We start from the raw sequence: 23868 nt of genomic DNA on the forward strand, positions 1-23868 counted from the left end.
GTTCCAGCCGGTTTCAGGCGATTACAGCCGGTTCCAGCCGGTTCCAACCGGTTCCAGCCGGTTCCAGCCGGGTCAAGCCGGTTCCACCCGGTTCCAGCCGGTTCAAGCTAGCTCCAGCCGGTTCCAGCCGGTTCTAGCCTGTTCCAGCCGGTTTCAGGCGGTTACAGCCGGTTCCAGCCGGTTCAAACCGGTTCCAGCCGATTCCAGCCGGTTCCAGCCGGTTCAAACCGGTTTAATCCGGTTCAAACCGGTTCCAGCCGGTTCCAGCCGGTTTAAACCGGTTCAAACCGGTTCCAGCCGGTTCCAGGCGGTTCCAGCCGGTTTAAACCGGTTCCAGCCGGGTCAAGCCGGTTCCAGCCGGTTCCAGCCGGTTCAAGCTAGCTCCAGCCGGTTCCAGCCGGTTCTAGCCTGTTCCAGCCTGTTTCAGGCGGTTCCAGCCGGTTCCAGCCGGTTCCAGCCGGTTCAAACCGGTTTAAACCGGTTCAAACAGGTTCCAGCCGGTGCCAGCCGGTTCAAACCGGTTTAAACCTGTTCAAACCCGTTCCAGCCGTTTCCAGCCGGTTTAAACCGGTTCCAGCCGGTTCCAGCCGGTTCAAACCGGTTCAAACCGGTTCCAGCCGGTTCCAGCCGGTTGCAGCCGGTTCCAGCCGGTTCCAGCCGCTTCAAACCGGTTGAAACCGGTTCAAACCGGTCCCAGCCGGTTCCAGCCGGTTCCAGCCAGTTCCAGCTGGAAAAAACCGGTTCCAGCCGGTTCTAGCCTGTTCCAGCCGGTTTCAGGCGGTTACAGCCGGTTCCAGCCGGTTCAAACCGGTTCCAGCCTGTTCCAGCCGGTTGCAGCCGGTTCCAGCCGAATCAAACCGGTTTAAACCGGTTCAAACCGGTTCCAGCCGGTTCCAGCCGGTTCTAGCCGGTTCAAACCGATTTAAACCGGTTCAAACCGGTTCCAGCCGGGTCAAGCCGGTTCCATCCGGTTCCAGCCGGTTCAAGCTAGCTCCAGCCGGTTCCAGCCGGTTTAAACCGGTTCAAACCGGTTCCAGCCGGTTCCAGCCGATTCCAGCCGGTTTAAACCGCTTCAAACCGGTTCCAGCCGGTTCCAGCCGGTTCCAGCCGGTTCAAACGGGTTCCAGCCGGTTCCAGGCGGTTCCCGCCGGTTTCAGGCGGTTCCAGCCGGTTCCAGCCGGTTCCAACCGGTTCCAGCCGGTTCAAGCCGGGTCAAGCCGGTTCCACCCGGTTCCAGCCGGTTCAAGCTAGCTCCAGCCGGTTCCAGCCGGTTCTAGCCTGTTCCAGCCGGTTTCAGGCGGTTACAGCCGGTTCCAGCCGGTTCAAACCGGTTCCAGCCGATTCCAGCCGGTTCCAGCCGGTTCAAACCGGTTTAATCCGGTTCAAACCGGTTCCAGCCGGTTCCAGCCGGTTTAAACCGGTTCAAACCGGTTCCAGCCGGTTCCAGCCGGTTCCAGCCGGTTTAAACCGGTTCCAGCCGGTTCCAGCCGGTTCCAGCCGGTTCCAGCCGCTTCAAACCGGTTTAAACCAGTTCAAACAGGTCCCAGCCGTTTCCAGCCGGTTCCAGCCAGTTCCAGCTGGAAAAAACCGGTTCCAGCCGGTTCTAGCCTGTTCCAGCCGGTTTCAGGCGGTTACAGCCGGTTCCAGCCGGTTCAAGCTAGCTACAGCCGGTTCCAGGCGGTTCTAGCCTGTTCCAGCCGGTTTCAGGCGGTTCCAGCCGGTTCCAGCCGGTTCCAGCCGGTTCAAACCGGTTTAAACCGGTTCAAACCGGTTCCAGCCGATGTCAGCCGGTTCAAACCGGTTCCAGCCGGTTCCAGCCGGTTTAAACCGGTTCAAACCTGTTCCAGCCGGTTCCAGCCGGTTTAAACCGGTTCAAACCGGTTCAAACCGGTTCCAGCCGGTTACAGCCGGTTGCAGGCGGTTACAGCCGGATCAAACCGGTTTAAACCGGTTCAAACCGGTTCCAGCCTGTTCCAGCCGTTTCAAACCGGTTTAAACCGGTTCAAACCGGTTCCAGCCGGTTTAAACCGGTTCCAGCCGGTTCCAGCCGGTTTAAACCGGTTCAAACCGGTTCCAGCCGGTTCCAGCCGGTTCCAGCCGGTTTAAACCGGTTCAAACAGGTTCCAGGCGGTTCCAGCCGGTTCCTGCCGGTTCAAACCGGTTTAAACCGGTTCAAACCGGTTCCAGCCGGTTCCAGCCGGTTCCAGCCGGTTCAAACCGGTTCCAGCCGGTTCTAGCCGGTTGACACTGGTTTAAACCAGTTCAAACCGGTTGCAGCCGGTTTCAGCCGGTTCTAGCCGGTTGAAACTGGTTTAAACCAGTTCAAACCGGTTCCAGCCGGTTTCAGCCGGTTCAAACCGGTTTAAACCGGTTCAAACCTGTTCCAGCCGGTTCCAGCCGGTTCAAACCGGTTTAAACCGGTTCAAACCGGTTCCAGCCGGTTCCAGCCGGTTTAAACCGGTTCCAGCCGGTTCCAGCCGGTTCCAGCCGGTTCCAGCCGGTTCAAACCGGTTCCAGCCGGTTCCAGCCGGTTTAAACCGGTTCAAACCGGTTCCAGCCGGTTCCAGCCGGATCAAACCAGTTCAAACCGGTTCAAACCGGTTCCAGCCGGTTCCAGCCGGTTGCAGCCGGTTCCAGCCGGATCAAACCGGTTTAAACCGGTTCAAACCGGTTCCAGCCGGTTCCAGCCGGTTCCAGCCGGTTCAAAACGATTTAAACCGGTTCAAACCGGTTCCAGCCGGTTCCAGCCGGTTTAAACCGGTTCAAACCGGTTCCAGCCGGGTCAACACGGTTCCACCCGGTTCCAGCCGGTTCAAGCTAGGTCCAGCCGGTTCCAGCCGGTTTAAACCGGTTCAAACCGGTTCCAGCCGGTTCCAGCCGGTTCCAGCCGGTTTAAACCGCTTCAAACCGGTTCCAGCCGGTTCCAGCCGGTTCCAGCCAGGTCAAGCCGGTTCCAGCCGGTTCCAGCCGGTTCCAGCCGCTTCCAGGTGTTCCAGCCGGTCCAGCCAACCAGCCAGCCATCCTCTCAGCCAGCCTCCCAGCCAGCCAGCCAGCCAGCCAGCCCGCCAGCCAGCCAGCCTCCCAGGCAGCCTCCCAGTCAGACTCCCAGCCTCCCAGCCTCCCAGCCTCCCAGCCAGTGCCAGCCAGCGAGCCAGCCTGTTTCAGCCTGTTCCAGCCGGTTCCATACGGTTCCTGCCGATTCTAGCCGGTTCGAGCCGGTACCAGCCGGTTCCAGCCGGTTCCAGCCAGTTCCAGCCGGAAAAAAACGGTTCAAGCCGGTTCCAGCCGGTTCCACGCGGTTCCCGCCGATTTCAGGCGGTTCCAGCCGGTTCCAGCCGGTTCCAGCCGGTTTAAACCGGTTCAAACCGGTTCCAGCCGGTTCCAGCCGGTTTAAACCGGTTCAAACCGGTTCCAGCCGGTTCCAGCCGGTTCCAGCCGGTTCCAGCCGGTTTAAACCGGTTCAAACCGGTTCCAGCCGGTTCCAGCCGGTTCAAGCTGGTTCCAGCCGGCTTAAACCGGTTCAAACCGGTTCCAGCCGCTTCCAGGTGTTCCAGCGGGTCCAGCCAACAAGCCAGCCATCCTCTCAGCCAGCCTCCCAGCCTGCCAGCCAGCCAGCCAGCCTCCCAGGCAGCCTCCCAGCCAGCCTCCCAGCCTCCCAGCCTCCCAGGCTCCCAGCCTCCCAGCCAGCCTCCCAGCCAGCCTCCCAGCCTCCCAGCCAGCCTCCTAGACTCCTAGCCTCCCAGACTCCCAGACTCCCAGCCTTCCAGGCTCCAAGCCAGCCTGCCAGCCTCCCAGACAGCCAGCCTCCCAGCCAGCCAGCCCACCAGCCAGCCAGCCCCCAGCCAGTCTCCCAGCCTCCCAACCTTCCAGCCTCCCAGCCTCCCAACCAGCCTCCCAGCCTCCCAGCCTCCCAGCCGGCATGCCAGCCAGCCAGCCAGCCAGCCAGCCTCCCAGCCAGCCTCCCAGCCAGCCTCCCAGCCTCCCAGCCTCCCAGCGTCCCAGCCTCCCAGCCTCCGTGCCAGCCTCCCAGCCAGCCTCCCAGCCTCCCAGCCTCCCAGCCAGCCTCCATGCCAGCCTCCCAGCCACCCAGCCTCCCAGCCAGCCAGCAAGCCAGCCAGCCAGCCAGCCTCCCAGGCAGCATCACAGCCAGGCTCCCATCCTCCCAGCCTCCCAGCCAGCCAGCCAACCAGCCAGCGAGACAGCCAGCCTCACAGCCAGCCTCCCAGCCAGGCTCCCAGCCTCCAATCCGCCCAGCCTCCCAGCTCCCAGCCTCCCAGCCAGCCTCCCAGCCTCCAAGACTCCCAGCCTCCCAGCCTCCCAGCCAGCCTCCCATTCTCCCAGTCTCCCAGCCAGCCTCCCAGCCTCCCAGCCAGCCTCCCAGCCTCCCAGCCTCCCAGCCAGTGCCAGCCAGCGAGCCAGCCTGTTCCAGCCGGTTTCAGCCGGTTCCATCCGGTTCCAGCCGATTCTAGCCGTTTCGAGCCAGTACCAGCCGGTTCCAGCCGGTTCCAGCCGGTTCCAGCCGGTTCTAGCCTGTTCCAGCCGGTTTCAGGCGGTTCCAGACGGTTCAAGCCGGTTCCAGCCGCTTCCAGGTGGTCCAGCCGGTCCAGCCAACCAGCCAGCCATCCTCTCAGCCAGCCTCCCAGCCAGCCAGCCAGCCAGCCCGCCAGCCAGCCAGCCTCCCAGGCAGCCTCCCAGCCAGCCTCCCAGCCTCCCAGCCTCCCACGGTTGCAGGCGGTTCCAGCCGGATCAAACCGGTTTAAACCGGTTCAAACCGGTTCCAGCCGGTTCCAGCCGGTTCCAGCCGGTTCAAACCGGTTTAAACCGGTTCAAACCGGTTCCAGCCGGTTCCAGCCGGTTCAAACCGGTTCCAGCCGGTTCCAGCCGGTTTAAACCGGTTCAAACCGGTTCAAACCGGTTACAGCCGGTTCCAGCCGGTTGCAGGCGGTTCCAGCCGGATCAAACCGGTTTAAACCGGTTCAAACCGGTTCCAGCCGGTTCCAGCCGGTTCCAGCCGGTTCCAAGCGGTTCCAACCGGTTCCAGCCGCTTCCAGATAGTCCAGCCGGTCCAGCCAACAAGCCAGCCATCCTCTCAGCCAGCCTCCCAGCCAGCCAGCCAGCCAGCCAGCCCGCCAGCCAGCCAGCCTCCCAGGCAGCCTCCCAGCCAGCCTCCCAGCCTCCCAGCCTCCCAGCCTCCCAGCCAGCCTCCCAGCCAGCCTCCCAGCCTCCCAGCCAGCCTCCTAGACTCCTAGCCTCCCAGACTCCCAGACTCCCAGCCTTCCAGTCTCCAAGCCAGCCTGCCAGCCTCCCAGACAGCCAGCCTACCAGCCAGCCAGCCCACCAGCCAGCCAGCCCCCAGCCAGTCTCCCAGCCTCCCAACCTTCCAGCCTCCCAGCCTCCCAACCAGCCTCCCAGGCTCCCAGCCTCCCAGCCGGCATGCCAGCCAGCCAGCCAGCCAGCCAGCCTCCCAGCCAGCCTCCCAGCCAGCCTCCCAGCCTCCCAGCCTCCCAGCGTCCCAGCCTCCCAGCCTCCGTGCCAGCCTCCCAGCCAGCCTCCCAGCCTCCCAGCCTCCCAGCCAGCCTCCATGCCAGCCTCCCAGCCACCCAGCCTCCCAGCCAGCCAGCAAGCCAGCCATCAAGCCAGCCTCCCAGGTAGCATCACAGCCAGCCTCCCAGCCTCCCAGCCTCCCAGCCTCCCAGCCAACCAGCCAGCGAGACAGCCAGCCTCACAGCCAGCCTCCCAGCCAGGCTCCCAGCCTCCAATCCGCCCAGCCTCCCAGCTCCCAGTCTCCCAGCCTACCAGCCAGCCTCCCAGCCTCCAAGACTCCCAGCCTCCCAGCCTCCCAGCCAGCCTCCCATTCTCCCAGCCTCCCAGCCAGCCTCCCAGCCTCCCAGCCAGCCTCCCAGCCTCCCAGCCTCCCAGCCAGTGCCAGCCAGCGAGCCAGCCTGTTCCAGCCGGTTCCAGCCGGTTCCATCCGGTTCCAGCCGATTCTAGCCGGTTCGAGCCGGTACCAGCCGGTTCCAGCCGGTTCCAGCCGGTTCCAGCCGGTTTAAACCGGTTCAAACCGGTTCAAGCCGGTTTAAACCGGTTCAAACCGGTTCCAGCCGGGTCAATCCGGTTACAGCCGGTTCCAGCCGGTTCAAGCTAGCTCCAGCCGGTTCCAGCCGGTTCTAGCCTGTTCCAGCCTGTTTCAGGCGGTTCCAGCCGGTTCCAGCCGGTTCCAGCCGGTTCAAACCGGTTTAAACCGGTTCAAACAGGTTCCAGCCGGTGCCAGCCGGTTCAAACCGGTTTAAACCTGTTCAAACCGGTTCCAGCCGGTTTAAACCGGTTCCAGCCGGTTCCAGCCGGTTCAAACCGGTTCAAACCGGTTCCAGCCGGTTCCAGCCGGTTGCAGCCGGTTCCAGCCGGTTCCAGCCGCTTCAAACCGGTTTAAACCGGTTCAAACCGGTCCCAGCCGGTTCCAGCCGGTTCCAGCCAGTTCCAGGTGGAAAAAACCGGTTCCAGCCGGTTCTAGCCTGTTCCAGCCGGTTTCAGGCGGTTACAGCCGGTTCCAGCCGGTTCAAACCGTTTCCAGCCTGTTCCAGGCGGTTGCAGCCGGTTCCAGCCGGATCAAACCGGTTTAAACCGGTTCAAACCGGTTCCAGCCGGTTCCAGCCGGTTCCAGCCGGTTCAAACCGATTTAAACCGGTTCAAACCGGTTCCAGGCGGGTCAAGCCGGTTCCACCCGGTTCCAGCCGGTTCAAGCTAGCTCCAGCCGGTTCCAGCCGATTTAAACCGGTTCAAACCGGTTCCAGCCGGTTCCAGCCGGTTCCAGCCGGTTTAAACCGCTTCAAACCGGTTCCAGCCGGTTCCAGCCCGTTCCAGCCGGTTCAAACGGGTTCCAGCCGGTTCCAGGCGGTTCCCGCCGGTTTCAGGCGGTTCCAGCCCGTTCCAGCCGGTTCAAACCGGTTTCAGCCGGTTCTAGCCTGTTCCAGCCGGTTTCAGGCGGTTACAGCCGGTTCCAGCCGGTTCAAACCGGTTCCAGCCGTTTCCAGCCGGGTCAAGCCGGTTCCAGCCGGTTCCAGCCGGTTCAAGCTAGCTCCAGCCGGTTCCAGCCGGTTCTAGCCTGTTCCAGCCGGTTTCAGGCGGTTACAGCCGGTTCCAGCCGGTTCAAACCGGTTCCAGCCTGTTCCAGCCGGTTGCAGCCGGTTCCAGCCGGATCAAACCGGTTTAAACCGGTTCAAACCGGTTCCAGCCGGTTCCAGCCGGTTCCAGCCGGTTCAAACCGATTTAAACCGGTTCAAACCGGTTCCAGGCGGGTCAAGCCGGTTCCACCCGGTTCCAGCCGGTTCAAGCTAGCTCCAGCCGGTTCCAGCCGGTTTAAACCGGTTCAAACCGGTTCCAGCCGGTTCCAGCCGGTTCCAGCCGGTTTAAACCGCTTCAAACCGGTTCCAGCCGGTTCCAGCCCGTTCCAGCCGGTTCAAACGGGTTCCAGCCGGTTCCAGGCGGTTCCCGCCGGTTTCAGGCGGTTCCAGCCCGTTCCAGCCGGTTCAAACCGGTTTCAGCCGGTTCTAGCCTGTTCCAGCCGGTTTCAGGCGGTTAAAGCCGGTTCCAGCCGGTTCAAACCGGTTCCAGCCGTTTCCAGCCGGGTCAAGCCGGTTCCAGCCGGTTCCAGCCGGTTCAAGCTAGCTCCAGCCGGTTCCAGCCTGTTCCAGCCGGTTTCAGGCGGTTACAGCCGGTTCCAGCCGGTTCAAACCGGTTCCAGCCGGTTCCAGCCGGTTCAAACCGGTTTAATCCGGTTCAAACCGGTTCCAGCCGGTTCCAGCCGGTTCAAACCGGTTTAATCCGGTTCAAACCGGTTCCAGCCGGTTCCAGCCGGTTAAAACCGGTTCAAACCGGTTCCAGCCGGTTCCAGCCGGTTCCAGCCGGTTTAAACCGGTTCAAACCGGTTCCATCCGGTTCCAGCCGGTTCCAGCCGGCTTAAACCGGTTCAAACCGGTTACAGCCGCTTCCAGGTGGTCCAGCCGGTCCAGCCAACCAGCCAGCCATCCTCTCAGCCAGCCTCCCAGCCAGCCAGCCAGCCAGCCAGCCCGCCAGCCAGCCAGCCTCCCAGCCAGCCTCCCAGCCAGCCTCCCTGCCTCCCAGCCTCCCAGCCTCCCAGCCTCCCAGCCTCCCAGCCAGCCTCCCAGCCTCCAAGACTCCCAGCCTCCCAGCCTCCCAGCCAGCCTCCCATTTTCCCAGCCTCCCAGCCAGCCTCCCAGCCTCCAAGACTCCCACCCAGTGCCAGCCAGCGAGCCAGCCTGTTCCAGCCGGTTCCAGCCGGTTCCATCCCGTTCCAGCCGATTCTAGCCGGTTCGAGCCGGTACCAGCCGGTTCCAGCCGGTTCCAGCCAGTTCCAGCTGGAAAAAACCGGTTTCAGCCGGTACTAGCCTGTTCCAGCCGGTTTCAGGCGGTTACAGCCGGTTCCAGCCGGTTGAAACCGGTTCCAGCCGGTTTTAGCCGGTTCAAACCGGTTTAAACCGGTTCAAACCGGTTCCAGCCGGTTCCAGCCGCTTCAAACCGGTTTAAACCGGTTCAAACCGGTCCCAGCCGTTTCCAGCCGGTTCCAGCCAGTTCCAGCTGGAAAAAACCGGTTCCAGCCGGTGATAGCCGGTTCCAACCGGTTCCAACCGGTTTAAACCGGTTCCAGCCGGTTCCAGCCAGTTCCAACCGGTTCCAACCGGTTCCAGCCGCTTCCAGATAGTCCAGCCGGTCCAGCCAACAAGCCAGCCATCCTCTCAGCCAGCCTCCCAGCCAGCCAGCCAGCCAGCCAGCCCGCCAGCCAGCCAGCCTCCCAGGCAGCCTCCCAGCCAGCCTCCCAGCCTCCCAGCCTCCCAGCCTCCCAGCCTCCCAGGCTCCCAGCCTCCCAGCCAGCCTCCCAGCCAGCCTCCCAGCCTCCCAGCCAGCCTCCTAGACTCCTAGCCTCCCAGACTCCCAGACTCCCAGCCTTCCAGCCTCCCAGCCAGCCTCCCAGCCTCCCAGACAGCCAGCCTCACAGCCAGCCAGCCCACCAGCCCGCAAGCCAGCCAGCCTCCCAGCCAGCCTCCCAGCCAGCCTTACTGCCTCCCAGCCTCCCAGCCTCCCAGCCTCCCAGCCTCCCAGCCAGCCTCCCAGCCTCCAAGACTCCCAGCCTCCCAGCCTCCCAGCCAGCCTCCCATTCTCCCAGCCTCCCAGCCAGCCTCCCAGCCTCCCAGCCAGCCTCCCAGCCTCCCAGCCTCCCACCCAGTGCCAGCCAGCGAGCCAGCCTGTTCCAGCCGGTTCCAGCCGGTTCCATCCCGTTCCAGCCGATTCTAGCCGGTTCGAGCCGGTACCAGCCGGTTCCAGCCGGTTCCAGCCAGTTCCAGCCGGAAAAAACCGGTTTTAGGCGGTTCCAGCCGGTTCCAGCCGGTTCCAGCCGGTTCAAACCGGTTTAAACCGGTTCAAACCGGTTCCAGCCGGTTCCAGCCGGTTCAAACCGGTTCCAGCCGGTTCCAGCCGGTTTAAACCGGTTCAAACCGGTTCCAGCCGGTTCCAGCCGGTTTAAACCGGTTCAAACCGGTTCAAACCGGTTCCAGCCGGTTCCAGCCGGTTGCAGGCGGTTCCAGCCGGATCAAACCGGTTTAAACCGGTTCAAACCGGTTCCAGCCGGTTCCAGCCGGTTCAAACCGGTTTAAACCGGTTCAAACCGGTTCCAGCCGGTTCCAGCCGGTTTAAACCGGTTCCAGCCGGTTCCAGCCGGTTTAAACCGGTTCAAACCGGTTCCAGCCGGTTCCAGCCGGTTCCAGCCGGTTCCAGCCGGTTCCAGCCGGTTCAAACCGGTTCCAGCCGGTTCCAGCCGGTTCCAGCCGGTTCCAGCCGGTTTAAACCGGTTTAAACCGGTTCCAGCCGGTTCTAGCCTGTTCCAGCCGGTTTCAGGCGGTTACAGCCGGTTCCAGCCGGTTCAAACCGGTTCCAGCCGGTTCTAGCCGGTTGAAACCGGTTTAAACCGGTTCAAACCGGTTCCAGCCGGTTCCAGCCGGTTCCAACCGGTTTAAACCGGTTCAAACCGGTTCCAGCCGGTTCCAGCCGGTTCAAACCGGCTCCAGCCGGTTCCAGCCGGTTTAAACCGGTTCAAACCGGTTCCAGCCGGTTCCAGCCGGTTCCAGCCGGTTCAAACCGGTTTAAACCGGTTCAAACCGGTTCCAGCCGGTTCCAGCCGGTTCAAACCGGTTCCAGCCGGTTCCAGCCGGTTTAAACCGGTTCAAACCGGTTCAAACCGGTTCCAGCCGGTTCCAGCCGGTTGCAGGCGGTTCCAGCCGGATCAAACCGGTTTAAACCGGTTCAAACCGGTTCTAGCCGGTTCCAGCCGGTTCCAGCCGGTTCCAACCGGTTCCAACCGGTTCCAGCCGCTTCTAGATAGTCCAGCCGGTCCAGCCAACAAGCCAGCCATCCTCTCAGCCAGCCTCCCAGCCAGCCAGCCAGCCAGCCAGCCCGCCAGCCAGCCAGCCTCCCAGGCAGCCTCCCAGCCAGCCTCCCAGCCTCCCAGCCTCCCAGGCTCCCAGCCTCCCAGCCAGCCTCCCAGCCAGCCTCCCAGCCTCCCAGCCAGCCTCCTAGATTCCTAGCCTCCCAGACTCCCAGCCTTCCAGCCTCCAAGCCAGCCTGCCAGCCTCCCAGACAGCCAGCCTCCCAGCCAGCCAGCCCACCAGCCAGCCAGCCCCCAGCCAGTCTCCCAGCCTCCCAACCTTCCAGCCTCCCAGCCTCCCAACCAGCCTCCCAGCCTCCCAGCCTCCCAGCCGGCATGCCAGCCAGCCAGCCAGCCAGCCATCCTCCCAGCCAGCCTCCCAGCCAGCCTCCCAGCCTCCCAGCCTCCCAGCGTCCCAGCCTCCCAGCCTCCGTGCCAGCCTCCCAGCCAGCCTCCCAGCCTCCCAGCCTCCCAGCCAGCCTCCATGCCAGCCTCCCAGCCACCCAGCCTCCCAGCCAGCCAGCAAGCCAGCCAGCCAGCCAGCCTCCCAGGCAGCATCACAGCCAGGCTCCCATCCTCCCAGCCTCCCAGCCAGCCAGCCAACCAGCCAGCGAGACAGCCAGCCTCACAGCCAGCCTCCCAGCCAGGCTCCCAGCCTCCAATCCGCCCAGCCTCCCAGCTCCCAGCCTCCCAGCCTCCCAGCCAGCCTCCCAGCCTCCAAGACTCCCAGCCTCCCAGCCTCCCAGCCAGCCTCCCATTCTCCCAGCCTCCCAGCCAGCCTCCCAGCCTCCCAGCCAGCCTCCCAGCCTCCCAGCCTCCCAGCCAGTGCCAGCCAGCGAGCCAGCCTGTTCCAGCCGGTTCCAGCCGGTTCCATCCGGTTCCAGCCGATTCTAGCCGGTTCGAGCCGGTACCAGCCGGTTCCAGCCGGTTCCAGCCGGTTCCAGCCGGTTCAAGCTAGCTCCAGCCGGTTCCAGCCGGTTCTAGCCTGTTCCAGCCTGTTTCAGGCGGTTCCAGCCGGTTCCAGCCGGTTCCAGCCGGTTCAAACCGGTTTAAACCGGTTCAAACAGGTTCCAGCCGGTGCCAGCCGGTTCAAACCGGTTTAAACCTGTTCAAACCGGTTCCAGCCGGTTCCAGCCGTTTTAAACCGGTTCCAGCCGGTTCCAGCCGGTTCAAACCGGTTCAAACCGGTTCCAGCCGGTTCCAGCCGGTTGCAGCCGGTTCCAGCCGGTTCCAGCCGCTTCAAACCGGTTTAAACCTGTTCAAACCGGTCCCAGCCGGTTCCAGCCGGTTCCAGCCAGTTCCAGCTGGAAAAAACCGGTTCCAGCCGGTTCTAGCCTGTTCCAGCCGGTTTCAGGCGGTTACGGCCGGTTCTAGCCGGTTCAAACCGGTTCCAGCCTGTTCCAGCCGGTTGCAGCCGGTTCCAGCCGGATCAAACCTGTTTAAACCGGTTCAAACCGGTTCCAGCCGGTTCCAGCCGGTTCCAGCCGGTTCAAACCGATTTAAACCGGTTCAAACCGGTTCCAGCCGCTTCCAGGTGGTCCAGCCGGTCCAGCCAACCAGCCAGCCATCCTCTCAGCCAGCCTCCCAGCCAGCCAGCCAGTCAGCCAGCCCGCCAGCCAGCCAGCCTCCCAGCCAGCCTCCCAGCCAGCCTTACTGCCTCCCAGCCTCCCAGCCTCCCAGCCTCCCAGCCTCCCAGCCAGCCTCCCAGCCTCCAAGACTCCCAGCCTCCCAGCCTCCCAGCCAGCCTCCCATTCTCCCAGCCTTCCAGCCAGCCTCCCAGCCTCCCAGCCAGCCTCCCAGCCTCCCAGCCTCCCAACCAGTGCCAGCCAGCGAGCCAGCCTGTTCCAGCCGGTTCCAGCCGGTTCCATCCCGTTCCAGCCTATTCTAGCCGGTTCGGGCCGGTACCAGCCGGTTCCAGCCGGTTCCAGCCAGTTCCAGCCGGAAAAAACCGTTTCCAGCCGGTTCCAGCCGCTTCAAACCGGTTTAAACCGGTTCAAACCGGTCCCAGCCGTTTCCAGCCGGTTCCAGCCAGTTCCAGCTGGAAAAAACCGGTTCCAGCCGGTTCTAGCCTGTTCCAGCCGGTTTCAGGCGGTTACAGCCGGTTCCAGCCGGTTCAAGCTAGCTACAGCCGGTTCCAGCCGGTTCTAGCCTGTTCCAGCCGGTTTCAGGCGGTTCCAGCCGGTTCCAGCCGGTTCAAACCGGTTCCAGCCGGTTCCAGCCGGTTCAAACCGGTTCCAGCCGGTTCCAGCCGGTTTAAACCGGTTCAAACCGGTTCCAGCCGGTTCCAGCCGGTTTAAACCGGTTCAAACCGGTTCAAACCGGTTCCAGCCGGTTCAAGCCGGTTGCAGGCGGTTCCAGCCGGATCAAACCGGTTCCAGCCGGTTCCAGCCGGTTCAAACCGGTTTAAACCGGTTCAAACCGGTTCCAGCCGGTTCCAGCCGGTTTAAACCGGTTCCAGCCGGTTCCAGCCGGTTTAAACCGGTTCAAACCGGTTCCAGCCGGTTCCAGCCGGTTCCTGCCGGTTCCAGCCGGTTTAAACCGGTTCAAACCGGTTCCAGCCGGTTCCGGCCGGTTCCAGCCGGTTCCAGCCGGTTTAAACCGGTTTAAACCGGTTCCAGCCGGTTCTAGCCTGTTCCAGCCGGTTTCAGGCGGTTACAGCCGGTTCCAGCCGGTTCAAACCGGTTCCAGCCTTTCTAGCCGGTTGAAACCGGTTTAAACCGGTTCAAACCGGTTCCAGCCGGTTCCAGCCGGTTCCAACCGGTTTAAACCGGTTCAAACCGGTTCCAGCCGGTTCCAGCCGGTTCAAACCGGTTCCAGCCGGTTCCAGCCGGTTTAAACCGGTTCAAACCGGTTCCAGCCGGTTCCAGCCGGTTCAAACCGGTTTAAACCGGTTCAAACCGGTTCCAGCCGGTTCCAGCCGGTTCAAACCGGTTCCAGCCGGTTCCAGCCGGTTTAAACCGGTTCAAACCGGTTCAAACCGGTTCCAGCCGGTTCCAGCCGGTTGCAGGCGGTTCCAGCCGGATCAAACCGGTTTAAACCGGTTCAAACCGGTTCCAGCCGGTTCCAGCCGGTTCCAGCCGGTTCCAAGCGGTTCCAACCGGTTCCAGCCGCTTCCAGATAGTCCAGCCGGTCCAGCCAACAAGACAGCCATCCTCTCACCCAGCCTCCCAGCCAGCCAGCCAGCCAGCCAGCCCGCCAGCCAGCCAGCCTCCCAGGCAGCCTCCCAGCCAGCCTCCCAGCCTCCCAGCCTCCCAGGCTCCCAGCCTCCCAGCCAGCCTCCCAGCCAGCCTCCCAGCCTCCCAGCCAGCCTCCTAGACTCCTAGCCTCCCAGACTCCCAGACTCCCAGCCTTCCAGCCTCCAAGCCAGCCTGCCAGCCTCCCAGACAGCCAGCCTCCCAGCCAGCCAGCCCACCAGCCAGCCAGCCCCCAGCCAGTCTCCCAGCCTCCCAACCTTCCAGCCTCCCAGCCTCCCAACCAGCCTCCCAGCCTCCCAGCCTCCCAGCCGGCATGCCAGCCAGCCAGCCAGCCAGCCTGCCTCCCAGCCAGCCTCCCAGCCAGCCTCCCAGCCTCCCAGCCTCCCAGCCTCCCAGCCTCCGTGCCAGCCTCCCAGCCAGCCTCCCAGCCTCCCAGCCTCCCAGCCAGCCTCCATGCCAGCCTCCCAGCCACCCAGCCTCCCAGCCAGCCAGCAAGCCAGCCAGCCAGCCAGCCTCCCAGGCAGCATCACAGCCAGGCTCCCATCCTCCCAGCCTCCCAGCCAGCCAGCCAACCAGCCAGCGAGACAGCCAGCCTCACAGCCAGCCTCCCGGCCAGGCTCCCAGCCTCCAATCCGCCCAGCCTCCCAGCTCCCAGCCTCCCAGCCTCCCAGCCAGCCTCCCAGCCTCCAAGACTCCCAGCCTCCCAGCCTCCCAGCCAGCCTCCCATTCTCCCAGCCTCCCAGCCAGCCTCCCAGCCTCCCAGCCAGCCTCCCAGCCTCCCAGCCTCCCAGCCAGTGCCAGCCAGCGAGCCAGCCTGTTCCAGCCGGTTCCAGCCGGTTCCAGCCGATTCTAGCTGGTTCGAGCCGGTACCAGCCGGTTCCAGCCGGTTCCAGCCAGTTCCAGCCGGAAAAAACTGGTTCCAGCCGGTTCCAGCCGGTTCCAGCCGGTTCAAACCGGTTCCAGCCGGTTCCAGCCGGGTCAAGCCGGTTCCAGACGGTTCAAGCCGGTTCCAGCCGCTTCCAGGTGGTCCAGCCGGTCCAGCCAACCAGCCAGCCATCCTCTCAGCCAGCCTCCCAGCCAGCCAGCCAGCCAGCCAGCCCGCCAGCCAGCCAGCCTCCCAGGCAGCCTCCCAGCCAGCCTCCCAGCCTCCCAGCCTCCCAGCCTCCCAGCCTCCCAGCCAGTGCCAGCCAGCGAGCCAGCCTGTTTCAGCCGGTTCCAGCCGGTTCCATCCGGTTCCAGCCGATTCTAGCCGGTTCGAGCCGGTACCAGCCGGTTCCAGCCGGTTCCAGCCAGTTCCAGCCGGAAAAAACTGGTTCCAGCCGGTTCCAGCCGGTTCCAGCCGGTTCAAACCGGTTCCAGCCGGTTCCAGCCGGGTCAAGCCGGTTCCAGACGGTTCAAGCCGGTTCCAGCCGCTTCCAGGTGGTCCAGCCGGTCCAGCCAACCAGCCAGCCATCCTCTCAGCCAGCCTCCCAGCCAGCCAGCCAGCCAGCCAGCCCGCCAGCCAGCCAGCCTCCCAGGCAGCCTCCCAGCCAGCCTCCCAGCCTCCCAGCCTCCCAGCCTCCCAGCCTCCCAGCCTCCCAGCCAGTGCCAGCCAGCGAGCCAGCCTGTTTCAGCCGCTTCCAGCCGGTTCCATCCGGTTCCAGCCGATTCTAGCCGGTTCGAGCCGGTACCAGCCGGTTCCAGCCGGTTCCAGCCGGTTCCAGCAGGTTCTAGCCTGTTCCAGCCGGTTTCAGGCGGTTACAGCCGGTTCCAGCCGGTTCAAACCGGTTCCAGCCGATTCCAGCCGGTTCCAGCCGGTTCCAGCCGGTTTAAACCGGTTCCAGCCGGTTCCAGCCGGTTCAAACCGGTTCCAGCCGGTTCCAGCCGGTTCCAGCCGGTTCAAACCGGTTCCAGCCGGTTCCAGCCGGTTTAAACCGGTTCAAACCGGTTCCAGCCGGTTCCAGCCGGTTCCAGCCGGTTTAAACCGGTTCCAGCCGGTTCCAGCCGGTTCCAGCCGGTTCAAACCGGTTTAAACCGGTTCAAACCGGTTCCAGCCGGTTCCAGCCGGTTCCAGCCGGTTCAAACCGGTTCCAGCCGGTTCCAGCCGGTTTAAACCGGTATAAACCGGTTCCAGCCGGTTCCAACCGGTTTAAACCGGTTCAAACCGGTTCCAGCCGGTTCCAGCCGGTTCCAACCGGTTTAAACCGGTTCAAACCGGTTCCAGCCGGTTCCAGCCGGTTCAAACCGGTTTAAACCGGTTCTAGCCGGTTCCAGCCTGTTTCAGGCGGTTCCAGCCGGTTCAAACCGGTTTAAACCGGTTTAAACCGGTTCAAACCGGTTCCAGCCAGTTCCAGATGGTTCCAACCGGTTCCAACCGGTTCCAGCCGCTTCCAGATAGTCCAGCCGGTCCAGCCAACAAGCCAGCCATCCTCTCAGCCAGCCTCCCAGCCAGCCAGCCAGCCAGCCAGCCCGCCAGCCAGCCAGCCTCCCAGGCAGCCTCCCAGCCAGCCTCCCAGCCTCCCAGCCTCCCAGCCTCCCAGCCTCCCAGCCTCCCAGGCTCCCAGCCTCCCAGCCAGCCTCCCAGCCAGCCTCCCAGCCAGCCTCCTAGACTCCTAGCCTCCCAGACTCCCAGACTCCCAGCCTTCCAGCCTCCAAGCCAGCCTGCCAGCCTCCCAGACAGCCAGCCTCCCAGCCAGCCAGCCCACCAGCTAGCCAGCCCCCAGCCAGTCTCCCAGCCTCCCAACCTTCCAGCCTCCCAGCCTCCCAACCAGCCTCCCAGCCACCCAGCCTCCCAGCCGGCATGCCAGCCAGCCAGCCAGCCAGCCAGCCTCCCAGCCAGCCTCCCAGCCAGCCTCCCAGCCTCCCAGCCTCCCAGCGTCCCAGCCTCCCAGCCTCCGTGCCAGCCTCCCAGCCAGCCTCCCATCCTCCCAGCCTCCCAGCCAGCCTCCATGCCAGCCTCCCAGCCACCCAGCCTCCCAGCCAGCCAGCAAGCCAGCCAGCCAGCCAGCCTCCCAGGCAGCATCACAGCCAGGCTCCCATCCTCCCAGCCTCCCAGCCAGCCAGCCAACCAGCCAGCGAGACAGCCAGCCTCACAGCCAGCCTCCCAGCCTCCAAGACTCCCAGCCTCCCAGCCTCCCAGCCTCCCATCCATCCTCCATGCCAGCCTCCCAGCCACCCAGCCTCCCAGCCAGCCAACCAGCCAGCGAGACAGCCAGCCTCACAGCCAGCCTCCCAGCCAGGCTCCCAGCCTCCAATCCGCCCAGCCTCCCAGCTCCCAGCCTCCCAGCCAGCCTCCCAGCCTCCCAGACTCCCAGCCTCCCAGCCTCCCAGCCAGCCTCCCATTCTCCCAGCCTCCCAGCCAGCCTCCCAGCCTCCCAGCCAGCCTCCCCGCCTCCCAGCCTCCCAGCCAGTGCCAGCCAGCGAGCCAGCCTGTTCCAGCCGGTTCCAGCCGGTTCCATCCGGTTCCAGCCGATTCTAGCCGGTTCGAGCCGGTACCAGCCGGTTCCAGCCGGTTCCAGCCAGTTCCAGCCGGAAAAAACTGGTTTCAGCCGGTTCCAGCCTGTTCCAGCCGGTTCAAACCGGTTCCAGCCGGTTCCAGCCGGTTCCAGCCGGTTCAAACCGGTTTAAACCGGTTCAAACCGGTTCCAGCCGGTTCCAGCCGGTTCAAACCGGTTTAAACCGGTTCAAACCGGTTCCAGCCGGTTCCAGCCGGTTCAAACCGGTTCCAGCCGGTTCCAGCCGGTTCAAACCGGTTCCAGCCGGTTCCAGCCGGGTCAAACCGGTTCCAGCCGGTTCCAGCCGGTTCAAACCGGTTTAAACCGGTTCAAACCGGTTCCCGACGGTTCCAGCCGGTTCAAACCGGTTCCAGCCAGTTCCAGCCGGTTTAAACCGGTTCAAACCGGTTCAAACCGGTTCCAGCCGGTTCCAGCCGGTTCCAGCCGGTTCAAACCGGTTCCAGCCGATTCCAGCCGGTTTAAACCGGTTCAAACCGGTTCCAGCCGGTTCCAGCCGGTTCCAGCCGGTTCAAACCGGTTTAAACCGGTTCAAACCGGTTCCAGCCGGTTCCAGCCGGTTCCAGCCGGTTCAAACCGGTTCCAGCCGGTTCCAGCCGGTTTAAACCGGTTCAAACCGGTTCCAGCCGGTTCCAGCCGGTTCCAGCCGGTTCAAACCGGTTCAAACCGGTTCAAACCGGTTCCAGCCGGTTCCAGCCGGTTCAAACCGGTTCCAGCCGGTTCCAGCCGGTTCCAGCCGGTTCCAACCGGTTTAAACCGGTTCAAACCGGTTCCAGCCAGTTCCAGCCGGTTCAAACCGGTTCCAGCCGGTTCCAGCCGGTTCAAACCGGTTCCAGCCGGTTCCAGCCGGTTCAAACCGGTTTAAACCGGTTCAAACCGGTTCCAGCCGCTTCCAGCCTGTTCAAACCGGTTCCAGCCGGTTCCAGCCGGTTTAAACCGGTTCAAACCGGTTCCAGCCGGTTCCAGCCGGTTCCAGCCGGTTGCAAGCGGTTCCAGCCGGATCAAACCGGTTTAAACCGGTTCAAACCGGTTCCAGCCGGTTCCATCCGGTTCCATCCGGTTCCAGCCGATTCTAGCCGGTTCGAGCCGGTACCAGCCGGTTCCAGCCGGTTCCAGCCAGTTCCAGCCGGAAAAAACTGGTTCCAGCCGGTTCCAGCCGGTTCAAACCGGTTCCAGCCGGTTCCAGCCGGGTCAAGCCGGTTCCAGACGGTTCAAGCCGGTTCCAGCCGCTTCCAGGTGGTCCAGCCGGTCCAGCCAACCAGCCAGCCATCCTCTCAGCCAGCCTCCCAGCCAGCCAGCCAGCCAGCCAGCCCGCCAGCCAGCCAGCCTCCCAGGCAGCCTCCCAGCCAGCCTCCCAGCCTCCCAGCCTCCCAGCCTCCCAGCCTCCCAGCCGCCCAGCCAGTGCCAGCCAGCGAGCCAGCCTGTTTCAGCCGGTTCCAGCCGGTTCCATCCGGTTCCAGCCGATTCTAGCCGGTTCGAGCCGGTACCAGCCGGTTCCAGCCGGTTCCAGCCGGTTCCAGCCGGTTCTAGCCTGTTCCAGCCGGTTTCAGGCGGTTACAGCCGGTTCCAGCCGGTTTAAACCGCTTCCAGCCGGTTCCAGCCGGTTCAAACCGGTTCCATCCGGGTCCAGCCGGTTCCAGCCGGTTCCAGCCGGTTTAAAGCGGTTCCAACCGGTTCCAGCCGGTTCCAGCCGGTTCAAACCGGTTTAAACCGGTTCAAACCATTTCCAGCCGGTTCAAGAATGTTCCAGCCGGTTCCAGCCGGTTTAAACCGGTTCAAACCGGTTCCAGCCGGTTCCAGCCGGTTTAAACCGGTTCAAACCGGTTCCAGCCGGTTCCAGCCGGTTCCAACCGGTTCCAGCCGGTTTAAACCGGTTCAAACCGGTTCCAGCCGGTTCCAGCCGGCTCCAGCTGGTTTTAGGCTGTTCCAGCCGGTTTCAGGCGGTTCCAGCCGGTTCCAGCCGATTCCAGCCGGTTTAAACCGGTTCAAACCGGTTCCAGCCGGTTCCAGCCGGTTCCAGCCGGTTCAAACCGGTTCCAGCCGGTTCCAGCCGGGTCAAGCCGGTTCCAGCCGGTTCCAGCCGGTTCAAACCGGTTCCAGCCGGTTCCAGCCGGGTCAAGCCGGTTCCAGACGGTTCCAGCCGGTTCCAGCCGCTTCCAGGTGTTCCAGCCGGTCCAGCCAACCAGCCAGCCATCCTCTCAGCCAGCCTCCCAGCCAGCCAGCCAGCCAGCCATCCCGCCAGCCAGCCAGCCTCCCAGGCAGCCTCCCAGCCAGCCTCCCAGCCTCCCAGCCTCCCAGCCAGTGCCAGCCAGCGAGCCAGCCTGTTTCAGCCTGTTCCAGCCGGTTCCATACGGTTCCTGCCGATTCTAGCCGGTTCGAGCCGGTACCAGCCGGTTCCAGCCGGTTCCAGCCAGTTCCAGCCGGAAAAAAACGGTTCCAGCCGGTTCCAGCCGATTCCACGCGGTTCCCGCCGATTTCAGGCGGTTCCAGCCGGTTCCAGCCGGTTTAAACCGGTTCAAACCGGTTCCAGCCGGTTCCAGCCGGTTTAAACCGGTTCAAACGGTTCCAGCCGGTTCCAGCCGGTTCCAGCCGGTTCCAGCCGGCTTAAACCGGTTCAAACCGGTTCCAGCCGCTTCCAGGTGGTCCAGCCGGTCCAGCCAACCAGCCAGCCATCCTCTCAGCCAGCCTCCCAGCCAGCCAGCCAGCCAGCCAGCCCGCCAGCCAGCCAGCCTCCCAGGCAGCCTCCCAGCCAGCCTCCCAGCCTCCCAGCCTCCCAGCCTCCCAGCCTCCCAGCCGCCCAGCCAGTGCCAGCCAGCGAGCCAGCCTGTTTCAGCCGGTTCCAGCCGGTTCCATCCGGTTCCAGCCGATTCTAGCCGGTGCGAGCCGGTACCAGCCGGTTCCAGCCGGTTCCAGCCGGTTCCATCCGGTTCTAGCCTGTTCCAGCCGGTTTCAGGCGGTTACAGCCGGTTCCAGCCGGTTCCAGCCGGTTTAAACCGGTTCCAGCCGGTTCCAGCCGGTTCCAGCCGGTTCAAACCGGTTCAAACCGGTTCCAGCCGGTTCCAGCCGGTTTAAACCGTTTCAAACCGGTTCCAGCCGGTTCCAGCCGGTTTAAACCGGTTCAAACCGGTTCAAACCGGTTCCAGCCGGTTCCAGCCGGTTTAAACCGTTTCAAACCGGTTCCAGCCGATTCCAGCCGGTTTAAACCGGTTCAAACCGGTTCAAACCGGTTCCAGCCGGTTCCAGCCGGTTTAAACCGTTTCAAACCGGTTCCAGCCGGTTCCAGCCGGTTTAAACCGGTTCAAACCGGTTCAAACCGGTTCCAGCCGGTTCTAGCCTGTTCCAGCCGGTTCCAGCCAGTTCCAGCCGGTTCCAGCCGGTTCAAACCGGTTCAAACCGGTTCCAGCCGGTTTAAACCGTTTCAAACCGGTTCCAGCCGGTTCCAGCCGGTTTAAACCGGTTCAAACCGGTTCAAACCGGTTCCAGCCGGTTCTTGCCTGTTCCAGCCGGTTTCAGGCGGTTACAGCCGGTTCCAGCCGGTTCAAACCGGTTCCAGCCGGTTCTAGCCGGTTCAAACCGGTTCCAGCCGGTTCCAGCCGGTTCAAACCGGTTCCAGCCGGTTCCAGCCGGTTTTAAACCGGTTCAAACCGGTTCAAACCGGTTCCAGCCGGTTCCAGCCGGTTGCAGGCGGTTCCAGCCGGATCAAACCGGTTTAAACCGGTTCAAACCGGTTCCAGCCGGTTCCAGCCGATTCCAGCCGGTTCCAACCGGTTCCAACCGGTTCCAGCCGCTTCCAGATAGTCCAGCCGGTCCAGCCAACAAGCCAGCCATCCTCTCAGCCAGCCTCCCAGCCAGCCAGCCAGCCAGCCAGCCCGCCAGCCAGCCAGCCTCCCAGGCAGCCTCCCAGCCAGCCTCCCAGCCTCCCAGCCTCCCAGGCTCCCAGCCTCCCAGCCAGCCTCCCAGCCAGCCTCCCAGCCTCCCAGCCAGCCTCCTAGACTCCTAGGCTCCCAGACTCCCAGACTCCCAGCCTTCCAGCCTCCAAGCCAGCCTGCCAGCCTCCCAGACAGCCAGCCTCCCAGCCAGCCAGCCCACCAGCCAGCCAGCCCCCAGCCAGTCTCCCAGCCTCCCAACCTTCCAGCCTCCCAGCCTCCCAACCAGCCTCCCAGCCTCCCAGCCTCCCAGCCTCCCAGCCAGCCTCCATGCCAGCCTCCCAGCCACCCAGCCTCCCAGCCAGCCAACCAGCCAGCGAGACAGCCAGCCTCACAGCCAGCCTCCCAGCCAGGCTCCCAGCCTCCAATCCGCCCAGCCTCCCAGCTCCCAGCCTCCCAGCCAGCCTCCCAGCCTCCAAGACTCCCAGCCTCCCAGCCTCCCAGCCAGCCTCCCATTCTCCCAGCCTCCCAGCCAGCCTCCCAGCCTCCCAGCCAGCCTCCCAGCCTCCCAGCCTCCCAGCCAGTGCCAGCCAGCGAGCCAGCCTGTTCCAGCCGGTTCCAGCCGGTTCCATCCGGTTCCAGCCGATTCTAGCCGGTTCGAGCCAGTACCAGCCGGTTCCAGCCGGTTCCAGCCAGTTCCAGCCGGAAAAAACTGGTTCCAGCCGGTTCCAGCCTGTTCCAGCCGGTTCAAACCGGTTCCAGCCGGTTCCAGCCGGGTCAAGCCGGTTCCAGACGGTTCAAGCCGGTTCCAGCCGCTTCCAGGTGGTCCAGCCGGTCCAGCCAACCAGCCAGCCATCCTCTCAGCCAGCCTCCCAGCCAGCCAGCCAGCCAGCCAGCCCGCCAGCCAGCCAGCCTCCCAGGCAGCCACCCAGCCAGCCTCCCAGCCTCCCAGCCTCCCAGCCTCCCAGCCTCCCAGCCAGTGCCAGCCAGCGAGCCAGCCTGTTTCAGCCGGTTCCAGCCGGTTCCATCCGGTTCCAGCCGGTTCGAGCCGGTACCAGCCGGTTCCAGCCGGTTCCAGCCAGTTCCAGCCGGAAAAAACTGGTTCCAGCCGGTTCCAGCCGGTTCCAGCCGGTTCAAACCGGTTCCAGCCGGTTCCAGCCGGGTCAAGCCGGTTCCAGACGGTTCAAGCCGGTTCCAGCCGCTTCCAGGTGGTCCAGCCGGTCCAGCCAACCAGCCAGCCATCCTCTCAGCCAGCCTCCCAGCCAGCCAGCCAGCCAGCCAGCCCGCCAGCCAGCCAGCCTCCCAGGCAGCCTCCCAGCCAGCCTCCCAGCCTCCCAGCCTCCCAGCCTCCCAGCCTCCCAGCCTCCCAGCCAGTGCCAGCCAGCGAGCCAGCCTGTTTCAGCCGCTTCCAGCCGGTTCCATCCGGTTCCAGCCGATTCTAGCCGGTTCGAGCCGGTACCAGCCGGTTCCAGCCGGTTCCAGCCGGTTCCAGCAGGTTCTAGCCTGTTCCAGCCGGTTTCAGGCGGTTACAGCCGGTTCCAGCCGGTTCAAACCGGTTCCAGCCGATTCCAGCCGGTTCCAGCCGGTTCCAGCCGGTTTAAACCGGTTCCAGCCGGTTCCAGCCGGTTCAAACCGGTTCCAGCCGGTTCCAGCCGGTTCCAGCCGGTTCAAACCGGTTCCAGCCGGTTCCAGCCGGTTTAAACCGGTTCAAACCGGTTCCAGCCGGTTCCAGCCGGTTCCAGCCGGTTCCAGCCGGTTTAAACCGGTTCAAACCGGTTCCAGCCGGTTCCAGCCGGTTCCAGCCGGTTCAAACCGGTTCCAGCCGGTTCCAGCCGGTTCCAGCCGGTTCAAACCGGTTCCAGCCGGTTCCAGCCGGTTTAAACCGGTACAAACCGGTTCCAGCCGGTTCCAACCGGTTTAAACCGGTTCAAACCGGTTCCAGCCGGTTCCAGCCGGTTCCAACCGGTTTAAACCGGTTCAAACCGGTTCCAGCCGGTTCCAGCCGGTTCAAACCGGTTTAAACCGGTTCTAGCCGGTTCCAGCCTGTTTCAGGCGGTTCCAGCCGGTTCAAACCGGTTCAAACCGGTTCCAGCAGGTTCCAGCCGGTTCCAACCGGTTCCAACCGGTTCCAGCCGCTTCCAGATAGTCCAGCCGGTCCAGCCAACAAGCCAGCCATCCTCTCAGCCAGCCTCCCAGCCAGCCAGCCAGCCAGCCAGCCCGCCAGCCAGCCAGCCTCCCAGGCAGCCTCCCAGCCAGCCTCCCAGCCTCCCAGCCTCCCAGCCTCCCAGCCTCCCAGCCTCCCAGGCTCCCATCCTCCCAGCCAGCCTCCCAGCCAGCCTCCCAGCCAGCCTCCTAGACTCCTAGCCTCCCAGACTCCCAGACTCCCAGCCTTCCAGCCTCCAAGCCAGCCTGCCAGCCTCCCAGACAGCCAGCCTCCCAGCCAGCCAGCCCACCAGCCAGCCAGCCCCCAGCCAGTCTCCCAGCCTCCCAACCTTCCAGCCTCCCAGCCTCCCAACCAGCCTCCCAGCCACCCAGCCTCCCAGCCGGCATGCCAGCCAGCCAGCCAGCCAGCCAGCCTCCCAGCCAGCCTCCCAGCCAGCCTCCCAGCCTCCCAGCCTCCCAGCGTCCCAGCCTCCCAGCCTCCGTGCCAGCCTCCCAGCCAGCCTCCCATCCTCCCAGCCTCCCAGCCAGCCTCCATGCCAGCCTCCCAGCCACCCAGCCTCCCAGCCAGCCAGCAAGCCAGCCAGCCAGCCAGCCTCCCAGGCAGCATCACAGCCAGGCTCCCATCCTCCCAGCCTCCCAGCCAGCCAGCCAACCAGCCAGCGAGACAGCCAGCCTCACAGCCAGCCTCCCAGCCAGTCTCCCAGCCTCCAATCCGCCCA

At 64.5% G+C, this 23868-nt stretch overlaps 1 protein-coding gene across 1 annotated transcript in view; it reads left to right on the forward strand.

The window, feature by feature from the left end:
• Nucleotides 1–23868, forward strand: part of LOC136155122 (uncharacterized) — a 67869-nt gene that overhangs the window by 39400 nt on the left and 4601 nt on the right. The window contains exons 4-7 of the mRNA XM_065917031.1: nt 3206–3358; nt 4460–4552; nt 18961–19113; nt 19491–19653. Of these exons, the coding sequence (XP_065773103.1) occupies nt 3206–3358; nt 4460–4552; nt 18961–19113; nt 19491–19653 (562 nt within the window). The remainder of the gene's footprint in view (nt 1–3205; nt 3359–4459; nt 4553–18960; nt 19114–19490; nt 19654–23868) is intronic.

Source organism: Muntiacus reevesi, assembly GCF_963930625.1.
Source record: "Muntiacus reevesi chromosome 9 unlocalized genomic scaffold, mMunRee1.1 SUPER_9_unloc_2, whole genome shotgun sequence".
NCBI lineage: Eukaryota > Metazoa > Chordata > Mammalia > Artiodactyla > Cervidae > Muntiacus > Muntiacus reevesi.